Source organism: Nymphalis io, chromosome Z (genome assembly GCF_905147045.1).
Source record: "Nymphalis io chromosome Z, ilAglIoxx1.1, whole genome shotgun sequence".
Lineage (NCBI taxonomy): Eukaryota > Metazoa > Arthropoda > Insecta > Lepidoptera > Nymphalidae > Nymphalis > Nymphalis io.
In genome coordinates this window covers 11,528,762-11,556,423 of record NC_065918.1, presented here as the reverse complement: position 1 = coordinate 11,556,423, position 27,662 = coordinate 11,528,762, and the positions used below count along the sequence as shown (strand labels likewise).

Genomic DNA, 27,662 nt, shown 5'->3' with positions numbered 1-27,662 from the left:
ATGCTTATTTGAAGAAGATACTAAGTCCGTAAAATAACATCTATTTCAATGGACTTAGATTGCTTCTATTCTCTGGAATGAGAGATATGACATTCTGTTTGGTAATCGGTGGTTATCATGTGGGCGGGTATCGATCGGTGCGCGAGTGCGCGACAGGACTCGTTGCAAAACCAGTAAACATCGTCACAGTGTACACGACACTTCGAGCCATGCACACCTTGCTGGCGCTCGTCGCTTCGGCGCTGGCGTGCGCGCTTGCCCGCCCACCTGGTAAGTAAAAAAAAAAAGTTTTATGTAGTCGCGAAATTACAGGTCTTTTTTTCTGCTGTGCGATTAAAAACTTTTATTTGACAAGCTATAGCGAGATTTCATTATTCGACGGGTCTGCGAGCGACTGACACCTGTTACGCTTTGTACATATGATTTTGTTAGTTTTTGTAACTTTGAACAGCGTTATATTCACGGTGACGGTTATTTTTATTTTAGCTTTATTTTTTTTAATATAATTCTGTTCCATTATCTGTAAGATTTTTTTGGGTTATTATCGAAGTATGATATGTAATTGCTGTCGTGATTTAAAAAAAACTTATAAATCGTATTTCCGTCAATTTATTTAAAAATGTATTTTGTCATTTCACAAAACTTAAACAGCGTATAAACTGACAGCTTGTAGAATAGGTATAATTGCGTAAAGAGATAAGAGCGGTACTTAACATAATACGTAAATATTATTAAATAATTAACACTATATATTAATATTACACGTAAAACATCATTCATAAAAAATATCCATAAATTAATAAACGTAACCAATACAATCAGTATTTGATTAGAACGTTATAACTATGAGCTGTTTGCGCTACAAATAGTCACTTGATTTTTTTTTGTCATAATCAGACCCTCATTGTCTATAAAAACTGCTCTGGAAGGTCCTTGGCATATTTTATAGTAAGTACATAAGTAAACTATATAATCAAACCGCAGTCAAACCCGCAGAGATAATTTTAAAGTTTTTTTATTAGTAAATATACATTTTTTTTAGTATAGGTAGGAAGGACGAGCAAATGGGCCACCTGATGGTAAGCGGTCACCAACTAGAGAAAAAATATGAACTAGAGAGAGATAATATAGATATTGGCATTGTAAGAATCATCACTTACATCCATAACCATTGCTTACATCGCCAATGCGCCACCAACCTTGGGAACTAAGATGCTATGTCACTTGTGCCTGTAATTGCACTGGCTCACTCACCCTTCAAACCGGAACACAACAATACCTAGTACTGTTGTTTGACGGTAGAATATCTGATTAAACTAAACAATTAAAGAACATAAATATGACTGCAAAAAACTACACAGTACATAAAAATCCCGTTTAAAATTAGTATAGTATAATAATATATCCTATTAACAATATCAATGTAGAAAATATTACTGGGAATTTAAATCGAATAAAAATGAAAAGCTTTTGTTTTACCAGGAAGCGAAATCCGTCAATCATTAACAGTAACCATTGTTAAAGTTAATATTGTTAAAGCAAGCTATTATAAAAAAGTAGCTTTTAAGAGATTTAAAAAAAACGTTTGTGACGCAATATGTAAAAGAGAACACTATTTTTTAACTCACGACGCAACCATTTGTCACGAATCAAACTTTAATCTGATAAGCGTTTAAGAATACGGATCAAGTCCTTTCGATTTCATTTAAAAGAAAAAAAACTGTTATAAAACAGTCGCACACAATGCGTACAAAACTGCGTGCGTCTCTTCGTAAAAAAAATCAAACTAGATTATTCGATATCCCCAATTTCCGGTTTTCGATAAAATCCGTAGTATCACAAAAGAAGTAAAAATAACAGCATAAAACTTTAAGAGTATAATGCAATGAGAATTCACAAATCCCATTATTCTTATTACTAATGTTATAAAAAGCAATTTTGGTATGTTAATTGTATCAGAGGCCAATACATTGAAAATAGCTACCTATCGATGTAAAATAGCTATTGTAGATGTCAATAGGTATATAATAAAGTTTTAAATCTTTACGAAAGTGTAATAAACTATATTTGTGGTCTCAAATCAGATAAACGATGCGCGAACGCATAGAATACGGGTAACAATAAAAAGGCGTTTCTTTTATAAATAGACTAGCGGTTCAATAATGACATTTAAATAATTTAGAGTGTAAGTCGAGTCTGTTACGTAGAAAACGTTGCTATTACAATTTTATTATCACGCCTACGTAGAAAACTATTTTTGCGTAGAAGTAAAATGTAAAGTAGATAAGTAATTCGATTGTTAATATTGCAAAGTTTCAACTTAAGCTTCGAATAGATTATTTCACGTCACAATTATTTAAATATAAAAATATTTATCTCTGCTTGTGACGAGCTGGACTCGAGAGTTTTTCATTACTTCCTAGGCTGTATTTTCAACGAATACAAAGTACCCCACATGGTGACCTAGTTTAAAATGTGTTTGTTACTTAACCGAGTCTTATTGAATCCTTTTCTATGGTTTTGGAATGATGAATCAAAGTGTTGATATTATGTAAGAGAATATTTTAAGACTTTTTCACTATCGCCTGTGATCTATGTCACTGAACAAGTTAAAAAATATCCATTATACATGTTGACACATTTTAAAGTATATAAATGCGTGTACATTTAGTTCAATTGAATTCATTTATATGGTTTCCACACGCTGCGTACAAAGAGACGGATTTGGATTTATAGAATACTTTCGTTTTATAAATTTATCACAGTTGTTCAGTTTTATTACACGTATAATTGCTTAATTAGTTCATTTGATGTCGAGTTTCAGACATGAAAGTTATTCAAAGCGAAGTTGATGCAAATTTTAGTTCCAACCGAACTATTGCTTTTAATAAGCCATCATGAACGATGTTATACAAATCCAGAAAGTTGTTCTCATAGTTCGAGAGTCAACAATTTCACTGCAATATTTGCTTAAGCACTTTGACATAATAATCCACGGCATGGCATATTAAATTAGTCTTTTCTGAAAAGGTAAAATTGACACGAAAATAGTTCTGTATAATAAGCGTAACTTTCCTTATTATTTATAAATAATATAATTTAATAAAAATAGCTTTCGTTAACAATATTTATCCTGAAAATAACATGCCTACGTAATCTTTTGCATAGAATTTCTTTGTAAGATACTTTAATAAGCTTACGGGATTGCAAAAGATGCATTCTCAAAGAAATTCTCACATACAAAAGCTGTGATGTTCTTGAAAAAGGTACTCGACTAACAAAAGAACAATCGTATGTATCGTATAAAAGATACAAGAACAACTATTTTAACTGACGTATAAATGTAAAATATTATCAATTTGTCATTTTAAATATTTGTTTATTAATTTACTTATCTCAACATAATGAAATACAGAAACAGCAAAGATTGTTTGTAACCTATCGGTCATGTATCATGTAGATTTTTTTTAAATACTTATAATTTTAATTTGTTTTATCAAGTGACAAAACTGAATTATGGAATTTATACGGTTATATATATACCAATGTATATCGTTGGTACAGTAAGACCCGCAAATTCAGATTTTTAAAAAGACATGAAAACAAACTATTTCCGTAGAATTCAACTTGTATTTATTATACGAATAGAGCACGCTTGTGAAAAAGCACCCTACTAATCGAATGGCTGGTCTATTGTTTTCGTATTTCGGACGGAGAGGTTTGCACTCAAAAGCAAGTCATAGTCTATTTGCAAACACGGGATTTTTAGGTAACTTTTTTTTTAAAGTATGGTGTTTTTACAAAGTAAACTTCAAATAAATATGAATAGCGGCACTTAAAATAAGTATATTAAATGTGGTTTGACAAAAATCTTATAAATAAAAATATACTTTTTTTTAAGACACACGTTTTTTAATTTATTAATATTGTGGCATTGAAATGTCCACAACTGCACAATCTCGGAATTCATGTTATAAATGAGCATACTACCTAGTAGCGAACAAGTATACTTTGATATTTTAAAGAATTAAAAGATGATATCTACAAACCAATTTTATCCGCCGCATTAAAGTGTAATTAGTAATTGATTTATTATTTGATAAATTCGATTTATGTTTTTATTAATAATAAGAAACTGAAATTCTAAAAAAATATCTATGATTAATTTTCTACGTTTACTATTTTTTCGATGTTCTTCGATATCTATTTTTAACCCCCGACGCACAACGAGGGGTATAAGTTTGACTGAAGTGTTTGTCTGTATCTCTGTTTTTCTGTCTACTCTGTTTGTCTGCATGTGATCGTAACTCTCAAATAAATAAACCGATTGTCATTTAGGTTTTATGAAAGAATTCTTAATCGAGAGTGTTTTAGGCTATATTTGAAGAAAATTGATTCAGCCGTTTAATAGTTATGGGGTATGGAAGAGGGGATGAATAAGCGATAGTAAGCGAATATATCCGAGTGGTGTATCCAATGAAAGGATTTGATTTTTGATTTATATGATAAAAGTTTCATTCCTTCCATCAAAAAATATTGAAAATTGGCATCACTACTCTCGCCTGTTGTCGTAGATGATCCATTTTTTTGAAAATCGGGTGAAAATTAATTGTTTTTCTTGCTTGGCATAGCTTAATTCAAATAACATAAGTAACTTGTTTCGTCTGTGGTCGAAATTGACCCATTGTTTTCGAAAAGCAGTTGTATGTTAACTATTATTTTCTCCATACTAATTTCTTAATTTCTTTTGTATGAAATACTAATAAATATCGTAACTAGAGTCGTCTGTCCTCCATTTTGAACCATTTTTTACAAAATCGGTTGTATTTTGTTCATTTAGGTTTGATCGGTTATTTTTTTTCTTTTTAGTGACGGATGGCACAGTACTTTTTGGTGATACAACTTTTATTCCTTCTACATGAAATAATTGAAAAAATCGTAACTAAAGTCATTTGTTCGAAGTTCGAATTAGAACTATTCATCTAAAAATTGATCGCAATTTGACTATTTAATTTTGACTTATGGCACAGTTTCATTCGAATGTTTTCATTCTTTTCGTAAAAAATACTATTAACTTTTGTAATTCGTTTCATCTGTAGTTGAAACAGATCTTTCTTTTTTTGGAAATTCGATTTTAATTTGGCTATTTTCTCTTACTTATTAATTTAAGACAGAAGAGAATAAAAAAGTAAAAAAATAACCAAGTTAAGTCGATCTTTTCATTGAAAATCAAAATATTTGTTAGACACCAAAATAATTAAGGGAAATTATATTCATACTTACCTGGCGCAACTTACCCGTTTTAACCTACCATTACAATGTTTTAGTGGAATATTGCAATTTGAAACCAGTACTCGCTAAATATAAAAAGGACTTAATCCTCAGTCCCATCAGTATTTGATAATTGTCTTTATTGATTACTCTGTTTGTTTGCACCTCAAATTCAAACAGATTATAAGACCTTATTGTCTTCGAAGTCAAGTGTATGCGAGGTAACTTAATCTGTTAATCTGGTTTTGATAGTAAGCTTGATGCTATATTGTTATTAGTAGCAGCATCCAAGATACATTTTTTTTATCTGTTGATTTATCTAAAAGAATATATTTGTATGCTTTATTCCTTTTTTATTACTTATATTAAAATTACAACTATATAAAATGGATAAATGTGTGTCATTCCTTTTTTACTAAGATACAGAATGTATTATAAAACTAAATTATGCTATCAAATGAATTCACAGGTCTCTAACTTAAATTCTACAAAATAAACACCTTATTATATAGACATATTAATATCTGAAAAAGAAACTTGGTTTTTACACATTTCAAATTTATTAAATGGAACGGCGGCGCTCAATTGTTTCAATGGAAAATTGTTAGTGCTCTCGTAAGCCCCTCTATAGTAATACCTTTATGTTACCAACAAAGCGAAGCATGTATTTGTGTTTTATTTAATAAAGCTATTAAAATTATTTAAACTGTAAATGTATGTAAACAAGCGGTATATAATACGTAGCTAATGTAACTCTGCACTAACAAATATAAAGTTTGGCAGATCATGTTAAGCGAGCGATTACTACTGCTTATCTTTAATGCTTAATTAATAAAACTGCAAATTATCTAAAATAATATCGATATAAAATAAACAGTCAGAGCTTCGAAAGCATTTGATACAGTGATTATATACCTCTACCCATCCAAACCAAGTCCTATCCTAATTTAGTCCTGATACTTTTAATAAGTAAAAGATTAAATTAGGTTCTAAATCTAAATCGGTTTTGAAAAATGTTCCACGTGAATCAAAATTATATATTATTATTGCATAATTCTGTCCATGACATCCAAACAAACATATAAATACCTTGGATAAACTTAACTTCGAACTTAAAAACATATTTACATGGTCAGCAGCATTTAAGTGTTTCCTTTCTAACCTCTTAAACTGAATATGTAACGAATATCTCTAATAATATATTCAATAAAACAATTGATTTGCAATGAATTCACTAAATCAGTGTGCTTTTGAACGCAAGATCTTCGGTTCGAGAAACATATTCATAGCACGGGTCAAAAATCGTTATAATTCCCTTCCTGAAAATTGAATAACGTATCTATGTGACACATTAGAAATGTCCCAGTTTAATTATTCTGGCTCTCAGAACCGAATACACGATAACGATACCGATTGATTGATTTGATACGAAAATCTATATATACTTGCACACATTTCTGTTCTGATACGCAGGTATCCATTATATCTACGTAACGCAATATATAAATAATGTCGGTACAATAAAGATGAAATAGCAAATACGATTACGATAGTACGATTTTGTGACAGTTGCAGTCATCAGCTAAGCGCTGTTTTCGTTCGGATTTTGTCTCTACAGATCGGGAAATCTCGTGGCGCCTACGATCAGAGCTAAACCGAATCTCACGTTCATCCCGAGTGGTTTGCAGATTCATGAGACTGGTTTGCAGTCAATCGACTGTCGCGATGTACGCCTTTCTGTTTATTGTGTATTTACCATAATATTTGAAAATAACTGTAATAAAACTGTTGCTTTGGCTTCTGTTGCTCTAATAAAGAGATATTAGTTTTTATATTGAATGAATATAATATATAATGTACTGATGTATGAATGTACTTTGCCAACAAGGCTCGAGTCGCTGTCCTGTTTGTGACGTCACACTGTTATGAAAATCAAATATAAAAACTGTTTGTTATTCATAATTATGCTTTCTTTTTTAATTGTATTTATTTCTTTTGTGTGCCCAGACAAAATGTCCATTATATTCTAAAAGCCAAGTCAAGTAAATCTGGTAATTTAACTTCTATATATCCGACCTGTTATTCAAAACCGAGACCTCATGTTCTGCAGCCGAACAGCGCCAAGATCAAGGAGATATTTAAAAAATATGTCATAGGACATGCCTAATTCTACCACAATACGGAGAAGTTTTTTATGGCAAATTTTATAGCATTTTATACAACTTCGAATCACAGAAACATAATTTTAATAATATTGTACTAACGTATTGATTTTAATAAAATCTTATGCATTTTAAAGTATCTTGTTACAGTAAATTAAATTTATATCGAAATAAAGCTTATTTGCCCGCGTTTTATTTTTTTATTACTATATTAGGTATAAATATCTTTCAATATCCAAACACTTCAAAAATTTCAATAATTATTTAATAAACATATAAAAAATTGTGCAAGACAGCGGTACCGTTCCATAAGTTTTCATTAGACACTTCTCAAGTCGTTTCAGCTATCGAGAATGTGACAGTCTAAAGAAAATTACTTCTAAATGAAATACACTTAGTCAAAAGAAACTGAATAGCATTTCTATTATTAATTTTCTTTGTTGAGAATCAACAATTTCTGCAATTAAATTGTAATTAATTTCTACTGCAACAAGAGATTGTTTTATTTATATTGAGTTCTTATTGACTATTTATGACCTATACCTATTATCTATATATATATATATATATATATATATATATATATATATATATATATATATAACAATTAAATCGGTGATCTATTGACTAGCGTCTAAAGCTGCATATCGAGGCCTTAGGTTAAAATTCGGCTGGAACCAATAAAAGTTGTTGAGTTTCTTCTAACAGTTCTCACCTAGCAAATTTTTATTTGATGAGCGTTGCATTTGTACTTATCACACTTGTAACGGACATATGTACATGTGCACTTGCGATTGATTTTATGACTCTTTTGCGTTTTGCGAAATTACATTTCAACCGTTGACTTGTCCTTTTCATGCTATCACTGTCACTATCACTTTACACGGCATTTTACATTTTTAAGGACTTTATGTTCAACGTACATATTTCATTGATTGATGGATTGGATAGTCCTTCTGTCAGATCGGGCACAGCGGCCATTCTTAACGGACTTGCTCGCTGCTTAGAATATATTATAGTGAACAATTTGTGCAGCCACAGTATGACGTATGCATTCTCGGTTGAAAAGACAGAATGTCAAACCGACACAACCGGAGAAAGTTCAGACATGTGACAAGCTTACGTGCTTTCTGAGGCACGGGAAAAACACTATTAACTCATAACTCCCAGGAGTACTGAGAACAGCTTGACAGATAATCTCATACTTTTATGTTGCCTTGACCCCAAGTCTTCTTGAAATGCCACCTAGAATTGCAGGGTGTCTTTTTTTCAATGTGGCCACTGCTAAAAAAATACACCGGTATTTAAAAATAAAAAAAGTTAGACGGGCGGTCAAATCGGCCACCTGAAGGTGACTACACAGTTACCACCGCCCAAAAACATAGACGCTGTATGAAAAATTAATCGTTCCTTACATAGCAAATGCGTCACCAGCCTAGTGAATGAAGATGTTACGTCCCTTGTGCATATATATTTATACTGGCTCTCAAACTCAAACTCACCGTTCGAGAACAGCAACAATAAGTATTGCCATTTGCCGTTAGAATATCTTACGAATGGGTGGTACCCAGAATGGCTTGTATAAAACCCTACCACCAAGTATAACGTATAAATATAAAAAAAGACAGCGTGTATAGTAATATAATATGTAGCTATCAAATTCTCCCTTATATTTATTATATAAAGTCGTTGTACATTTATATGAATGAAACGTGATTTAATTCGGACTGGTTGTGGATGAACTAATTTGTACTAACGTAAAGTGATTTATTCTCGAATCTTATAAGCCGATTATCTATTACGTGTATGAATATTTATTACGAAAATATTTTACATAATATATAAGTACATAAAAAGTATTTTAGACGTTGGAGATAATCATCGTTATATATTGAGAATTATCGTAAAATATATATTTCAATGCTACTCTTGGATAAAATGTGATTTAATCGCATTTACGCAGAATACAATTTTTATGTTATATGTCTATTACATTTATATTTATACTAACTTGGTCCGACCAAAATTATAGTTCCAAATGTTATCCAAACGTCTGGGTAAAGATGATGAACGTCTAATGGTTGAAATGCATTCATTTATAACCAGTACAAAACACTAAGAGGATTAAAAATGAACTATAAATTAAATATTTCTTGAAGTTTATAAGGGGTGCGGGTTTTGAACAGCGAGTGTAACAGCAAAAATTATTTTAAAAGCAGTTGCTATTAAAAAGTAGCTACAAGATTGCGTTTTCTATGTAGATCTAATGAAACTTACATGACGCAAGAAGCTTCGCTAATTAATTTACAGAGAAAGATTTTTATAGTAAGCTTGCTTGTCATGGTTGCTTAAATTTTATTTGGTAAGTAATTATCCGATAGGTCACTCGTTGTTGTTTGTCTCTTTCCGGTTGTGTCGGTCGTGTTTACTGTCCCCTCTGATTACGAGAGTTGGGGAATAGAGAGAGCATCTGTGTTTGCGGACACACTTGTGCACTATAATATGTCCTGCGAAGTCGACTAATCTCTCTTGAGATTGGCTACCGTGGCTGAAATCGGTCTGCAGGACATTATTATTATTAGGTGGTTAGTGTTATGTTGGAAAAATTCGCGTGTCACCAGCCCTGGATTTACGTCTATGCCAACAAGGTCGGCCGCAATCAGCTTTAAATAATATAATTTGACTTTAACCGCTTCTTATTCGTGGCTCTCAAATGTCAAAGTGCATAAGGACCTTGAATCTCTAAGTCCTGGCCTGCGTGTACGAAGTGTCAATTTAATCGGATAAATGGTATGAATGCAAATCAGACAAGCAAAGAATCATTATATTTTACATGTATAAATTTTACTTATTTGGTTTGCCGTAGTACCTTTAAATAAATAATGAAATATTTTTAACCTTATTTTATATTATATGTTTATTAAACGTGTTCCACGTGTTGATTCCATCAACCAAAAACGAACACTTATTTTAATTAAAATGTATCGCTCGGCAATATTTTTAAACAAAAATATGAAAAGCTTAATTTCAACAAATTTCAAGTTGCTTTTGTAAAGAAAGCCTGAAACAAGTCACAGTACTTTGTTGTGTAGTATTTAATGCGATTTTGCATATCGGTACGAGATAGTATTTAAATAAAATAAATTAATTTTAATTATCAATGTGTCAGATTTCACCGGTTCCGTTTAGCTGTAATTACGTGGTTGTACTAACAACTAAACCAACTACTTTCGTAATATAAATTGGGTTTGGCTACTTACTAAAACTTGTTGCACTGTTGACCTTTGAAATTCAACCGAGTTATTTTTCAGTAGCTACCAATGCTCCGCCCGAGGGACTTCCGGGACCGCAGAGGCAAAGAGTGCCTCTACCGCTGCCACCCGAGTTCCTCACGGCTTATATTCTTCCGAGGTTCCTCCTGCCTCACGATATCGGCTATGACGACTCCCCACGCATTCCTCAATCACGTGAACAAAGTCTTCTTGATCAGGTAAGTTATAATTTTTTTATCAGAAAACAATTTTTTTCTTTACTTCCTAGAAATTAATAATTATCAATTTTCCATATTATCCTCAATTTCCTTTTAAATTTGCTACATGGCAATAGCTGTTGGGTAAGCCGATACACAACACTACTTTAATAACAGAAAAAACAACGGTACCATTGCATTAATTGATTGTTCTTATATTACAAAAATATAATTATACTATGAAATAAGCTGACATGGTGAAAAAAAGAGATAGTTACGCGCTTAATGACCAAGAACTCAAACTCGAAATTTGTCAAGTATTATTCGTTGTACACCAAGACTTCCATCAATGAGATAACTTTCCAAAATCTGTTCCCAAAAACGTAGACCGTGCTTTAACGATACAAGTCACTTCAAATCAGATTTGGACGAACAAAAACTCCTAAGATTATTTACAGGAGACCAACACTTTAAAAAAAATCATATTTCTAGAGTTATATATCGTAATTAACTTTTTGTACTGATATTCCTTAACTAAATATTGATTTTTCGAAAATACTCCAGAGCCAAATAATTGCGGTTAAAAAGAGTTCTTATGTTTACGTGTAAGCGTCACTTTCAATTTACTTGATAATAATTATAAAAATAATATTATACAATAAATTATATATATAATTAAAAATTATACAAAATATTGGTACTTATAAATCATTTTTATTAAATAAAACCTCTTTTTTTAAATATTGGTATTTAAAAAAAGAGGTTTTATTTAATAAAAATGATTTATAAAGTATATATAGCGTGCCCACATAACAAGTATTACGTGCTTCCATTTTCATAAATTAGGCATTATATACGGTGAAATACCTAATTATAACGGCTGAACAATTTATACCGTTGTCACTTTCGTGACGCATAACGCAATCGTCACTTATAATATGTAATGATAGAACAACGAATGGATAACCGGACTTGGTTAATAGTAGTAGGTAAATGTTAATAGACCCCACGCTGCTTAGGGGACCGTGATCCGTTCAATTGCTCGAAATGATGTTTATAAATATATATTTTTGAATTCCTGTTTCGAAAGTAAGACTGTGCGGATATATCTCTATCAGCGGCATGATCATTGCGGTACTTGTTCTTGTTGAAAATATTTTAATTATTTTAACTGGTGGTAGGGCTTTGTGCAAGCTCGTCTGGGTAGGTACCACCCACTCATCAGATATTCTACCGCAAAACAGCAGTACTTGATATTGTTGTGTTCCGGTTTGAAGGGTGAGTGAGTCAGTGTAATTATAAGCAAAAGGGACATAAAATCTTAGTTCCCAAGGTTGGTGGCGCATTGGATATATAAGCGATGGTTGACATTTCTTACAATACCAATGTCTAAGCGCGTTGGTGACCACGTACCATCAGATGACCCATATGCTCGTCCGCCTTCCTATTCTATATAAAAAAAAAGATAATTAAGTAAATGTAAACTTAGAATCAAACAACAGTCTGTTAGTTTAAAATGCAATGACATTAACTATTTAAGTTATATGAAGCTACAGTTTCTACAAGTTAACGTCATCTCGAGCGCTACGCCCGTTATCACCAACTTGAAAGTTGAGCTTAAGCAAACTTGATCTTTGATAGAGTAAGTTTCATCTACGTTTTCATCTATAAGGAAGAGAATATTGAATAAATTATGCAATAACAGTGTTTTATACGTATATAATAAGAGAATAAGGAAAATTATTTACCCTTTTATATCGTTAAGTAATAAAATAAAAATCTTAATCTCACTATTATTGATGCGACAATTTCTCGTTTGGACATGACAAGAAATAGTCTTTATATCATACTATATACATCGTTAATCATTTCAAAGTTTTTCTATGACTATATTCGAAAAAAAAAAACAGGATCGATTGATTATTATACGTAGTACAAATACTTTAGCCAATTAATACATTTAAAGCTTGTGTTAATAAAAATAGTTCAGCATATTATTTTACAAATAACAAGGTCATAAATATTTATTATAAATATTTAATTAATAAAAAATATGTATCGTCGAAAAAACTCATCTTCATATTTGTCTTTTAATAAATGTTAAAATAACGTCACATTTATGGTAATTGCAATAATGAAATAGCTGGAATAGTTGTTTACAGTTTTCCCAACAGCAATGTCGCTAAATAAACAATTCCAACTAAATTTAATTTTTGCGTATTTTTAAACTTTTTCATGTTCCGTTTACTTTTTTTATTTTTATGAAACAGTGTTGAAATTTCAAATAAAACATTTACTACAAAAATATATATTTTTTAAATTTATTATTCAATTTAATTATTTAATTTATTTTCAATTTAATTACTTAAACTAAAACTTGAATTACTTCGATATTGATAAGTATAGATATTTATTTATATATAAAGAGACGAACATTATTTATTATTGATTGGGAGAGGTTTATGAAATGTGAAAGTTTTGTCATAATTATTACATCTATATGATGTGGTAAGAATTGTTATATTAATAATGCATTAAAATCTTCGAATATGTAGTAAATTAATATATAATTATAGTATTTGTGAATCAAGGCAACATGTTAACTCGGCACGTGTTGTCCTATATTTAATTTCCATAGAATTCGTATAACCCAATAACAACACAACAGCAAAATAAATTTGACTTTCGCAGTAAATATTTTTAATTAAACATTTGCATTAAGTTTCCTTTTACGTAATTGTTTTATACTAGCTATCCACCCTGACTTTATCCCACGCATTTTTTAATCAATATGGCTTAAACTTCAATCCAATCCAACTGTTCGCCTATTCAGTAAGGTGCTAAGTGATTGCATCGTTAGTATAGAGGCTAGATATAATACCGCAGGCCCCGAGGTTCTGGGTTCAAATCCCAGGTCGGGCCAATAAAATTTATTGGGTTTACCTGTCGAAAATTCTCCAGCTACTTACTTAATTTAAATTAAGTATATAGTTTAATGTTAAAAATTGGAAATGGCACCACGGTTGATAAATTTCTTTATATAGCGTTATATAGTTTTAAATAATATATAATAATAAATAATAATAATATTGAAATTGAAAACGTTCCACTATTTCTAGTTTACAAATAATAAAAGGTGTAGGTAAATAAAAGACTAAGTTATAGTACTGTTCGCTCCCGGTATCCGCGGTTCGCTGACACTGTGGCATATTTCTTAATTTTTGCATTATTATACCAGTACTTCAAATTTCTAATCGAAAGGTCCGATTCGAACAATTTGGAGAGTAAATTACGTGATCTCTAATGCTATATTAAAATGCTTTATTATAAAGCTATTTAATATAGCATTAGGATTAATACCATGATACGAATGTCATCATCTTTCAATTTTACCTGAGTTTTTATCGAATAAATTTGCACAAAAAAAAACAGTTATTGTGATTTATATATACTATAATAGTAAGATAAAATGGATCCTATATTTTAAGTTAGACCTGTAGCACTACCTCAGTAAAAAACCACATTTAAGTCTCTGAAGTAGTTTTAGTTTGATGCGGGTACAAACATACAGACAAACAAAACTTCTAAAGACTTTTTTTGGCTTCTGTTGCATTAATAAAGACCCCATATTATTTTTTCTCCAATAATATACAGACATCGGCCTGTTACAATTTTATTATATATATATACACTAATATTATCTATCTAATATTATAAAGAGGTAAAGTTTGTGAGGTTTTATGGGGTAATCTCTGGATCTACTTAACAGATTTTGAAAATTCTTTTAACAATCGAAAGCCACATCATTTGTGACTGTCATAGGCTATATATTAACCGGAAAACTGAAAAGACTTTTTCGGAGTAGTGGAATTTGCAACGTAACTCGGAGAAAAAACGGTCGAATGAAAATGGCCTTAACGATGACAGTTATATGATTGAGTTCTAGAGAAAAGTTGAAGAGCTCAATAATGACTATAAAAAAGTCAGCGACAGTATATGGCTAACTTTTATATTTAAGTCACAAAAAATAGTTTTTTATTAAAAAAAAAAATTTAAATCGTTAGGTCATGTTTATTGGTCATATTATCAACAATTATGAATTCTTATAAAAATAAGTAAAATTACCGTCTCAAGTGTTTAATATAAAAGACTTTTCTTTTTTACTGTATATAATTTGGATCAATGGATAAAGAGATAATACGACATAGGTCGTAACCGCGACCGTGTCGTCGTAATGTATTGAGTGATATTTCTATTAGACGGTTTTTTTCATTTACAACACATCAATCTATTTAAAAGTTAATTTTTTACAGTTTGCTTTTTGGTTGCATAGTTAAAGAGATAATTTAAAATATCAAATACGCGCGACAATTTTACTAACGTTCGGCCAATCGATCACAAGTAAAAATGTTTACCGCCCAAAGAAGTGGGCACGGGTCAGCTAGTTTATAGATAATCCATATTATTTGTATATGTATTCTTGAATATTGAGCAGGTTTTTCATTTCAATATAATTTTTAAGCTCTATAATCATATGAGTAATACGTTATAGGAGAAAAAGCAGACACAGGCTGCCTGCCTTGACGGACTAATCTTGAAGATCTCTTTAACAAAATCATCATATTTTAGTTATTTATAACAAACGACTAAATAAGATAAATAAATAAATTATATAACTTTTAGACATCAATATGATGATGTTAAAGCGATGAAAAAGTTCATCAGTTTTCTCATTATAAAAACACACCGGTAAAAATTATACTAAAGCGCTTACTAACAAAGCAATTAGATGAATTAAAAAGTTATTTAAAATTGTAATTTCCCTGCATGCATATTTATAAAAAGGTTTTGTAAATAACTATTTAAAAAATTTAATGTTAACATATGTAAATAACTTTATTTACTTAAAAGAAAGTTTGTATCTAATTTATTCTTTGTGTTTAAATATGTTTTCAAAAATATCAGTTTCAACAGGAAATAAAAGAAAATCATGTCAGCCGTTCTTTATAGATCCATTTTCATTTATCTCCTAGCAGGTTGGCAAATAAATATTTTCTTTTGTTCTTGGGTGGAAGGTAAGTTTAATTACAGTCAAAATACATAACTTAATATAAAAGCGCGACTATTCTGTAAAAATTCACTTCGTATCCTACTCTTGAAAGGTTAAAAACCGACTTTAGGTGATACATTATTTTAAAACGTGTATCCTTTAAATTTCCGCACGCGAAGCCGCATGAGGGGTAGGTCGGTGTTAGGTACTCTAAGTCCTTTTCTGCACCTCTAAAACGTGTACACAACACTTTCTCACTATTGGTTGACTAGGTAAAACGTAATAAAGTTAAAATGTAATAAACAAACTCACAACTCAACTAAAACTCAACTCAACTTCGCATATAACATTATATCGCATATGATTCTCTTGCTTATCGCCGTCCACTGCTGGACGAAAGCCTGGAAGGGCAGCCCGCATCCATATATATCGCATATCACTTTCTGAAATTTCACGATCATGTTCCTCAGCGATTTATAGTTCTTTGAAAACTTATTATTTTTTAGTGTTTCAATACATCAGTTTATATTACAATGCTAGCTTTTAAATACAGCGACTACACGTGATTGGTTGTGAGTATTTAAGTATTCATTATTTTATTTCTTACCCGCATTTCAGCAATTTCACATGATAGTTACAAATGAAAGAATTAAAGAAATATAAATGTCAGGACAAGCGGTTTTATATCATGTAACGTGGAAAAATTATGAGATATTTTAAATTTTTTAGTATTTTTGCCAGCACGATATGTCCGATAGTACGTAGCCGTATTTTGTTGTCAGGTAACAGACAGTCGACATTTCCGATTGAAAGCTCAAATTTGAATTTCGGAACAAAACAAAACCAACGTTCAGTATTTACCGAAAACAAGATCTTTTTATAAACATGAACAATTTTACCAATATTGGTTCACGTTTTAAAATTTTAATTTATAATACATAATATAGTAATATTATTGTTAATGTAGTTTATTGTCCATACAAAAACCCAAATATCTAAAGCTTCCAAAAACATATTTAATTAACTTTAAGCCTTAAATAGATACAATTAAAAATTAAATATAGTTACTGTGAAACGAACATATTTTTTAAATTCAATTTATAATAACAATGTTTCATAAATGTAAAATATGTAAAGTTGGTTATATATATACATAAATAGAAAGTACAGTTATCTTACATACATAATATTAGCGCCAATATTATTATGTAGCTTTTAGGATAAAAGCCACACGAGACGAGGGTTATATTTATTTTATATGCAATCAAAGCTTAGACAAATGCTTAATCCAATCAAAGTTGCTCTTTCTCCTAAGAAATTAAAATCACTCAACCTCGAAGCAAATAGCTTTCTAGACTAGTTAATGTCATCTATTCAGATAATTTTGTAACGTAAGTAAATAGTCGCAGTTTATAATTAGGTTAATATTTATATTACATTTATAAATAGTCACTACTAAATGTTATCAAATATACAGATTCGTGCGAAACTAATGCTCGTACGAAATACAATTTAGTATTCGTAGCACGTCAGCCTGTTGACAATTACGCTTGATCATGTATGGTAAATGAACTTGATAATACATCAAAGCACTGCGTGTCCACAGCTTCATGGAAATTGTACTGTATGCGTTTTTATATTATGAAGCATACATATCAAGTTTACATAGTGTTTGGGAAAAAAATCGTTTTGTTTTTTTTTATTATAAAATAACAAAATTAAAACTTCATTATTATTCTTGATTTTTTCATTAAAAATATCAAAGGATACGGATTCTTTCGTTTTTAACTATTTTAAATAAAGACATCAATCAGTCTTATTTATCATGATCGTTTTGTTTGCTCATATATAAAGAACTGTAACAGTAACTATGACCTTGACCTAAATAATTTTGATGATCGTGCAATGGATATAAATCAATGGATATAAAAAGTGGAGATAAACAATTAATTTCTAATTATAGACCAATATCTCTTTTACCTACGTTAGCCAAAGTTTTTGAAATATTAGTCACCGAAAGATTATCTTGGCATTTAAAATCCCAAATCACTGTCCACCAGCATGGATTCGTTAAATCACGGTCAACCACAAAAAATATTCTTTACTTCACTTCCAAATTATCTAAATCAATTGACAAACGCACTCCTGTTGATGTAATATATACCGATTTTAGTAAAGCTTTTGACAAAGTAAACCACTACATTTTATTAAATAAACTGGCACAAGCTGGCATCGGCGGTTCATTTATTTAAATCATATCTAGTTAAAATAACTTTTTAAGTAGTAATCAGTGGCTACAATTCTATAACTTTCTCATCGCCTTCAGGTGTACCACAAGGTTCACATCTTGTCCCGATTCTATTCAATGTGATTATTAACGATGTAACTAAATGTTTTTTTCTTCTAAATATTTCTTATTCGCAGATAACCTAAAAATAATGAAGCCTATCAATAACAATACAGATGTAACTGATTTACAGGAAGATATAAATAGATTTACCAGCTGATATTGTACAAATAAAATATCACTAAATATCAAAAAGTGTCACTACGTTCAGTTTACTCGAAATAAAACACTTAAATCAAACAAATATTTCATAAATTCTATCCAGATTGAACAATTAAATAACATACGTGATCTAGAAATTATACTAGAATCTAAATTACGATATGATGTGCATATCTTGGATAGTGTTTCTAAAGGATTTAAACTATCGGGATTTGTTTTAAGAAAAACCAAAGATTTTAAGAAGTCGTCCACTAAAATTACATTATTTAACACGCTTGTCCGTCCTATCCTTGAATATAACAGTATAATCTGGAACCCACATTATAATGTATACATTAAAAGACTAGAAAGTATCCAAAAACGTTTTCTCTACCACCTGTCATACAATGAACCTAACCTTAAAAGTATTCCTACCTACTGCGATAGGCTTCAGCACTATAAGATGACCTCCCTAAACTCCAGAAGAAAAATAACTGACTTGCTTATGTTGTATAAAATAATAAATGGAAAATTGATGGTAGCGACTTGCTTCAACAAATTAATCTTAATGTACCTTTTCTCTTACCTCGTAAAAACGTTTACAATCACTTTTATATTTCTACATCCAATTCAAATCCTGGACACTATGCTGCCTTGCCAAGGATCTACAGACTATATAATGCGCTTTCTAAACAATACACTGACTTAGATATATATACCTCAGAATTATCCGAGTTTAAAAAATATCTAAATAAATTGTTTCTCAATACAGAATGTTTTGTTCTTTAATTTTTTTTATTTTTAAAAAGTTTAAAGTTTTATTATTATTATTGATTATTTTTATTTTTACTACTTAACTTGAATTTGCACTACTTAGTCTTAGTTTAACCATTATTTACCTTTTTATAGTTCCTGTGTATATTTATTGTTAAGTTATTTATTGAGAATAACTATGTAATATTTATTTTTATAATTTTTTAATTTCTGTTTAGTCATTATTTATGTGCTTGCTGTGGTCTCCTTTAATTGAGCGCACTTATTTAAAAACATTATTCCACGATGTAATGTACTCGTAAGCGTATATTATTTGTTGGATATCCTTAATAAATAAATAAATATTTAACAATTACCTTTTTCATAAAATAAACTCTTATTTCAACTGTGATATAAAATATTTTGTTGTGGGTCTGACACAAACGTCATACAACCGTATATACGTATACACCGACCATGTAGGTATTATACCAATTTGTAACAGGATGGCAGTCCGACACTTACCACCTGATAGTAAGTGGGTACCTCCGCCTATTGGTCAATTGTTAATGAACCGCCAATCTAACACGTAATGTCCTTCGTCCCGAGGTGCAGTGGCTCACTCATCCCTATAATTGGGACATGACATGCAATAACTGATGAGTAGTGTTATCTACCTTTGTGGCTTTGAAAACTTGTGGATACATATGTAGTAGAATTTCGATTTTGTCGACAATCGAATTTATATAAAATGTTTTCCATCAAAGCCAACAAAAAGATAAATTATAATAATAAATTAAAATTTAATCCTTCGATTGAGATCTAGGTTATGTGTCTTATCTATAGCGCCCATATTCATTCATTAATTTAATTTTCAATATCATTTCATTCATACAAATAAGTTTAATTGCCTGCCTTCGTTCATGTACTTTATTTCTGTAACATACAGGCTATGACTATGTGAACTTTATCTTACATCGCATTCTTGAATATTAAAATGCTCCCTGTTACTGAAGAAATTCGTAACATCAAGACGTGTTGCCATTGAAATAGTTGGAAATTTCTGTTTTTGTAACTAGTTGTAATTCTTCTCCGTAACCGTAACAGCCTGTGAATGTCCCACTGCTGGGCTAAAGGCCTCCTCTCCTCTTTTTGAGGAGAAGGTTTGGAGCTTATTCCACCACGCTGCTCCAATGCGGGTTGGTAGAATTCACATGTGGCAGAATTTCAGTGAAATTAGACACATGCAGGTTTCCTCATGATGTTTTCCTTCACCGTAAAGCACGAAATGAATTATAATCACAAATTAAGCACATGAAAATTCAGTGGTGCTTGCCCGGGTTTGAACCCACGATTATCGGTTAAGATTCACGCGTTCTTACTACAGGGCCATCTCGGCTATTATTATTATTATTATTATTAGTAATATTAGTAATTCCTCTCAAATTAACGAAATAATATTTTCACATAAATACATTTGTATTACATATGTACAATCAAAGCAATTATATATCTCTTAGTGTTTACCGCCTTAAACGGATTAGAATAAACGGAAAACACAATTCTTGACATTTGTTTACAATACTCGAAGTTTTTTTATCACAAGCTTAAACAAAATTGGCATTTTTTCTTTTGTCGAGACTCGGTTTTAAACGATATTTTAAGCGGCAAAACCTCTTGATAATATGCATTATTAATAAACGAACGAGCGCTGAACACACTAATTACGTAGAAATGAAACGTTAATTTTGTGCAGTAAACTTCAGCACATTGTTGATGTAATATATGTCGATAGATAGTTAATTTGCTTTGAACGTATAAATATGAAACAGTTTACAATATTTATAAATTAAGGCTAGACTTAAATTTTACTTTTATATTAGCTTATATTGTAAGACGCAGGATTGTTAATTGATATTAAATACATTAAAAACGTTCCTTTTTATTTTTCGTTTTTTAATCGTCGATGTTCTTCATGTTTCGTATTGGTTCAATGATCATAATATTACATTTTTTAGTTTGAAATTGCTATTGCAAATCGAATATTTGCTTCTTTGAAGTTCAATATTCTATGTTTGACATGGAACTCCACATTCAAATGAGTAAGCTGTAAAATTACTTTGCAACAAATATTTTATTCAATTAGTTTCCATGTTGATTTTCCTTTATTTTCATTAAAAACTGTCAATTCGACATCACCTTCATTTGTAATCTTTGTCTATGCACACGTAAGCCTCCATGTTTTTAAACTAATGTAAAATTTATTTTTATTTTATTTATTTTAATATTTAATTAATTTTCTTAAAAATTATCCCTTGGTCTACGTAGCATTCGTGGAAACGTGTCCCCATCACATTGAAATAATAATAAACATCGGAAAAGAATACTCTGCCTTAGTCCTTTTTGAGTCTATGTCGAGCAATTTCAAAAAAACCTATTTCTGACAACACAAGATAATTTAAGGCCTCAAGCCTGGTGATAACTGCATAACGGCCCCGAGAAACCTCCACCTGACTTCTTCTTTAAGATTACTTGATCTTCTCAAATATTTCTGAACTCTTGACGCACACGGAAGGAAAATGCAGTATGAACAACTATATTAATTAATTACTTTAAAAAAATCGCTTTATCGCCGATATTTTATTATAGATGTAAATATTTTGTTTTTTCGTTGCACGAATTATGTTTGGTTTTACGGTTTTGGCTTTGCGGGACAAAATTATAAAAAGGATGTTACAAAAATAAGTGGATTAACGAATTCTAATGATAATAATTTTAGCTTGAATCGCATATTATTATGTGAAACATCACATCGAATTTCATCCAAAAATGAAAAGCAAAAAATTTTGACCAAACACTGCTACATATGAATACTTCAGGCTGAAATAAACACTAATTACAATATTTTTTCGTGAATGAACGTTAACATTTGAGAAATTGAGAAGTTGAGAAGCTATTACGCAGATATATCAAGATGTTTGTTTGTAAAAATGATAAAACAACGTAGACGTCCAATGGTATGTAGTTACAGCGGATGATAGACTGACAAATCGTTTGACGCTATTCCGATGGAATTATAATGTATTTATTAATATATGTATATCCATGTAAAGTTGGCCCGACACTCATATTTATAACACAAAGGTCACAATTGCCTAACAGAATTCAATTCCATTTATTTGTTTGCGTATGCCTTAATACCCGTAAAGTTTAATAATAATAATAATAATATAAGGTCCTCCAGACCGATTTCGGCAACAGCAGCCAATCTCAAGAGAGATTAGCCAACTACGCAGGAGATATTATAGTGCACAAGTATGTGCGCAAACACAGATGCACTCTCTATTTCCTAACTCTCATAAACCGATGGGACGGAAATCCGACACGACCGGAAAGAGTTTAGGCGCAGGACCAACGGCTTTACGTGCTTTCAGAGCACGAGAGTGTACACACTTCCAGATTCCGGGCTGCTGCTGAAAATTTTCTGACAGAAAAAGCCAATAACTTTTTATTGGTCCGACCTGGGAATTGAAGTCAGGACATCCGGGTCTGCAGACTTAAATAAAGGCATTAGTCATTCATTTCAACATACAAAGTTTAATTCCATTATTATTAAATTTCCAGTTATTTATTTACGTTCCCATTTTTGAAACTACAAATTTTAACAGCTCTATTTTGTACGCACGTGTATTTACGTTAATGATTTTTTTATTCTTTAATCTTCAGTATGAAAATTAATATTAACTACTTTTATTAAATTATTTGAAATAAATATTTTTATTAGTATAGACTTATAGTTTAATAGAATCGTCAGCATCATCACCGGCTCAAATGTAAATTATACCGAAAAGAATCAGCAACCGGCAAACCAGTATTTACAGAATAAAAAAATTAAGGAAACATTTTTTTATTTATTTATAAGAATGTATTCTAAACAATAGAATTAATTATACGCTTATCAAGAATTACATTTTAGTTTAAGTATATTTAATGGTAGATCAAATGTTGATTACGAAATTAAAAATTGATATATGTTTGCACTCGAAGCAGTATTATTTATAAATAAGCAGTAAATGCGCCGGCTTTATTATTTATTGCTTAAACATAGATTATAAACGACAAATAAACGATTGTATGTATTATTCTTTTAATAGCATGAACAAAATAAGATGAAAATTTGTTTTATTTCTTTGGTTTTTTTATATAAAAATGTCATAGGAGGATGTCCTATGACTTTTTATTATTATTATTGTTATATGTAATGCTATCGTATTCTGCGTATGTTAGTTGGCTGTCTATACCGTAACCGTAACAGCCTGTGAATGTCCCACTGCTGGGCTAAAGGCCTCCTCTCCTCTTTTTGATGAGAAGGTTTGGAGCTTATTCCAAACTTGGCTTGGCTGTCTATAACGGTTATAAATATACAGTCTCGAGAAAATAGACTGATAGATTGCGTAAACTTAGTAAGAGCGTTTCACCTTCTGTATGCCGCACCCTATAAAAATTATCACAAATACATAAATATTATCACTGAAAATGTCAAATAAGAGGAAGGCAGTTTGGACGAATAAATTCACATTCATCGTGATCGTTTACAGTACTACAGGCAGTGGGCGTGAGTCCGTCCGGTTGGAATTTGATTTGGAATAATCTCTTACGAATCACATTGCGCTCACTAAGTATTTTTCAAGAAAATGTTATCATGTTTCTACCTACAGTTAATATAAAAATAAATCTCCCATCGGTCTAGTATTTAGCCTTTTATGGCTTTAATTCCTAAAGTATCGAATTCGATTCCAGACGAACTTAACGACAGTCTTTTAATTAATGAGAGCTTAACATTAGAATGTAACTATGTTTGAACACACGCTTGAGCAGTACAATATCAACGGCATAGAGGTAATACCAATCGAAGAGGGAGTAAAGAGAAACACACCCTAGATTAACATAATCCATACGATCTCCTAATAGCTCTGCGATACAAATATGCACTATACACTATAAATAGATCTTGATTAATATTTTATTGTTTATAACAAAGCACTATTCCACGTGCTACTGCTTTTAACCATTTTAATTTTACTTTTAAAGTTCCGATAACAACGACATTCAAAATGTTACTTTTTCACGAATTCATATTGAATACCTACTATAGATTGTTCCAGAACTCGAGTTACGTTATCATGTCTATTCAATGTCAAAGTTGTTTATGTGTCTTTATTGTTTCTGAGATTGAAATAGGATGGTTAGTTTTGAAATATTTATGCTTAAGTGGTCAAGACACGTCGAACAGTAATTATTATTATATTTCTCACTTTTTCTGTCTTTTATCTACGTTAGTTGAGCGCAAAATATTCTGTCAATTTCATGTATAAAACAGGTGACACATATTAGATCCTCCGATTTCAAATTTTGAATTGTTTAATGATGAGCAGAAACTTTGTAATTCTACATATATATATATATATATATATATATATATATATATATATATATATATATATATATATATATATATATATATATATATAACGAATCAAACGAGTCGAACAGTAATTATTATTATATTTCTCACTTTTTCTGTCTTTTATCTACGTTAGTTGAGCGCAAAATATTCTGTCAATTTCATGTATAAAACAGGTGACACATATTAGATCCTCCGATTTCAAATTTTGAATTGTTTAATGATGAGCAGAAACTTTGTAATTCTACATATATATATATATATATATATATATGATATCAAGCTCAACATAATAGTTAAATAAATTATTTTATTTAATACAACATGATGATGTCTTCCTGACCGATTTCGGCCACGGCGGCAAGTCTTAAGAGAGATTAGCCAACTGCGCAGGACATATTATACTGCAACTGTGTTCGCGCTGTGTGCGATAGGTGCACACTCTGTCCGCCACGGTAGCAGGCAAAAGTGATCCCGTGGCGCTCCTCGCTAAGACGGAAAAGGTATCGCTGGTTTTTAGTGGGTATTCCGATGTTCGGGGCGCACTCGGTGCCTTGGACACCGGCGGGCCCCACATACACCCCCACTGTTCCCGTGGGGGAAACGCGTAATGCGTTTTTCCAGCGTTAAAAAAAAAGGTGCACACTCTGTTGCGTCACTCTCATCATCCGATAGGACGCAACCCGACGCGACCAATGGCTTTACGTGTTTTCCGAGGCACTGGAGTATACACGATTCTAACTTCGACTCTGATTCTCGGATTCTACGGCCTTTCTAACCACTAGGACCAACGAGGCAATAAATATATTAGTAATATAAAAACATATTATTGTTATAATTATAATTAGAATTTATTTCTTACAATTAATTATTTACTTAACAAATATTTAATAAATGCAGAGTAAAGGAATGTTCTGACATTCCTTTACTCTCCATTTAAGTAATTTTAATTTAAGTAATTTCATGTTAACTTGACGTTAAATGTCAGAGAGAAATATTCACATAAGTTATCTTGGAGATTATTACAATAGTGTTATTATTTTTAATAGAATTGAATGCAGATATACATTTTATTAAACTGTGCTCGGTCTTTGCTCTAAACAACCAAAAAAAAAAGATGAGGCCTTATCCCAGCAGTGAGACATTCACAGGCTGTTACTGTTTATATAGAATAATCATCGTCCGTTGGTCGAAAGTCCACCATAATTCAATGATTCTAGTAGTCGCTATAAAATTTAATATAATATTTAATAGAAACTATACGCTACGAAGCCTTTATTATATGACTGTTTAATTACTTCTCCCTGCAATCATTTTCGGGTTAGTTGAAAATTACGAAAGATAGTAAGAATGAGGATTAGCTGGATGAAACCTTGCCATTATTACAATAAATAGAAGTAATGTCAAAAACACTTTATTCGTTTTTGAAGTTTGACGTGCGTGTTGTCATTGGCCGTATGGACGTAAATTATGAATGTTTTATTTTATTCAAAAATTTTAGCTTTTTATACCCCTACATAAAAACTATGTCAAATATCACACTCCTCCGTTCGCACAATATTCTTCAAAACGTATTAATATATAAATGTCGTTTTCATATAGGCTCTTCTCTAAGTTTATAATAAATTAACAAAATTGAATTGTAAAGCTATTAAATAAAATAAAATATAAATAATGAATGAATATATGCTTAAGTGAACCGTAAATTTTCATAAATATTGCTATTATAATCCGGTTCAAAATAAATTTTGACAACCGCAATTTTCTCGAAATAATTCGAGGTTAATAATGAATGAATGTAACTAAAACGGGAATGGTGAATTATATCGAACATACTAATTATTCCATACTTGTAGTATGAAGGAAGAACTGTGCACTCAATACAAATTAATCAGGTACTCAGAACCGTTGTTGCGATAATATTTATCATTAAGCACTTAATACCAAGAAGTAGTTGAAGACATATAAAATGTTATTATAAACTCTGACTGTTACCTATCTTTCAATGGATTTTCAAGATTATTAATTAAAATGTAAGTTGAAATATGTATCTTACTATTTTGAAAGGATATAGAAAATATATTTTTTAATCCGTTTCTAAGTTTATCTTTCAATTCGCGCCTTTTAACCACTCGGCCATCTCGGCTGTATCTCGATATATTAAATAAAACTTTATACATATCACACGCTAGTAATAAAAATTGATTTATTCAATGACTACACTATATTTTATTCATTTTGGAAATTATTATATTTAATTCTTAATGTAACAAATAAACCTTTTATAGAGGGTAATGAATAAGACACAGTCTTCTCTTTTTGTCACAAGTAATTTGACGCTTAAAAGAAGGTTTAAGGATTATATATTATGATGAGTTATCATACAACCGACACAAAACGTTTATAAATAAGGGGGTGCGTCTCAAGTTCGGCTTTTAAAAGGATTATTATATATAACTTAATTGATTTGTATGTATTGATGTATATATTGATGTATTTATTATTAGTGTTATTTAGCTCAAAACTCTTACGAATTTGGGGGATCCATTTTTGAAAAACATTAAATCTATTGACAATTTAAGAATCTTACTGTTTTCTCAAACATATTTCTTCAAATTGCAAAATTAAATTAATAAGTCCAGTTTTCTCTGGCTTTTGTTTTTTTTTATTTGGCGAATTCGAATAACATACGCGCCACGCACACTCCAGGGAGTAATAGAAAGTGATGGCGAAGAGTCATACTTTTTAAAAAACTTTGTATATATTAGACAAATATGATATAATTGAACATATCTATGTATGTATCTCATACGAATCTTAATTTAACACTCGATATCTGTATTTGTACAAGTTCAAATCTATACTAGCTATAATAAAGCAATTATGATTTGTGACCGAGTGAACGAAGCTATGTGTATTATTTATTAAGATGCATTAAGTTATTAGTAACTGCCACTTGCCTTCAAATGAATCATCATCATTTGAAGGCAAGTGGCAGTTACTAA

General features: G+C 30.7%; 1 protein-coding gene across 1 annotated transcript in view; it reads left to right on the top strand.

The window, feature by feature from the left end:
- Window positions 1–86: 86 nt before the first annotated feature.
- LOC126780667 (uncharacterized) overlaps window positions 87–27,662 on the top strand; it is a 55,610-nt gene continuing 28,034 nt past the window's right edge. Inside the window, exons 1-2 of the mRNA XM_050505297.1 lie at window positions 87–270; window positions 10,745–10,923. Of these exons, the coding sequence (XP_050361254.1) occupies window positions 87–270; window positions 10,745–10,923 (363 nt within the window). The remainder of the gene's footprint in view (window positions 271–10,744; window positions 10,924–27,662) is intronic.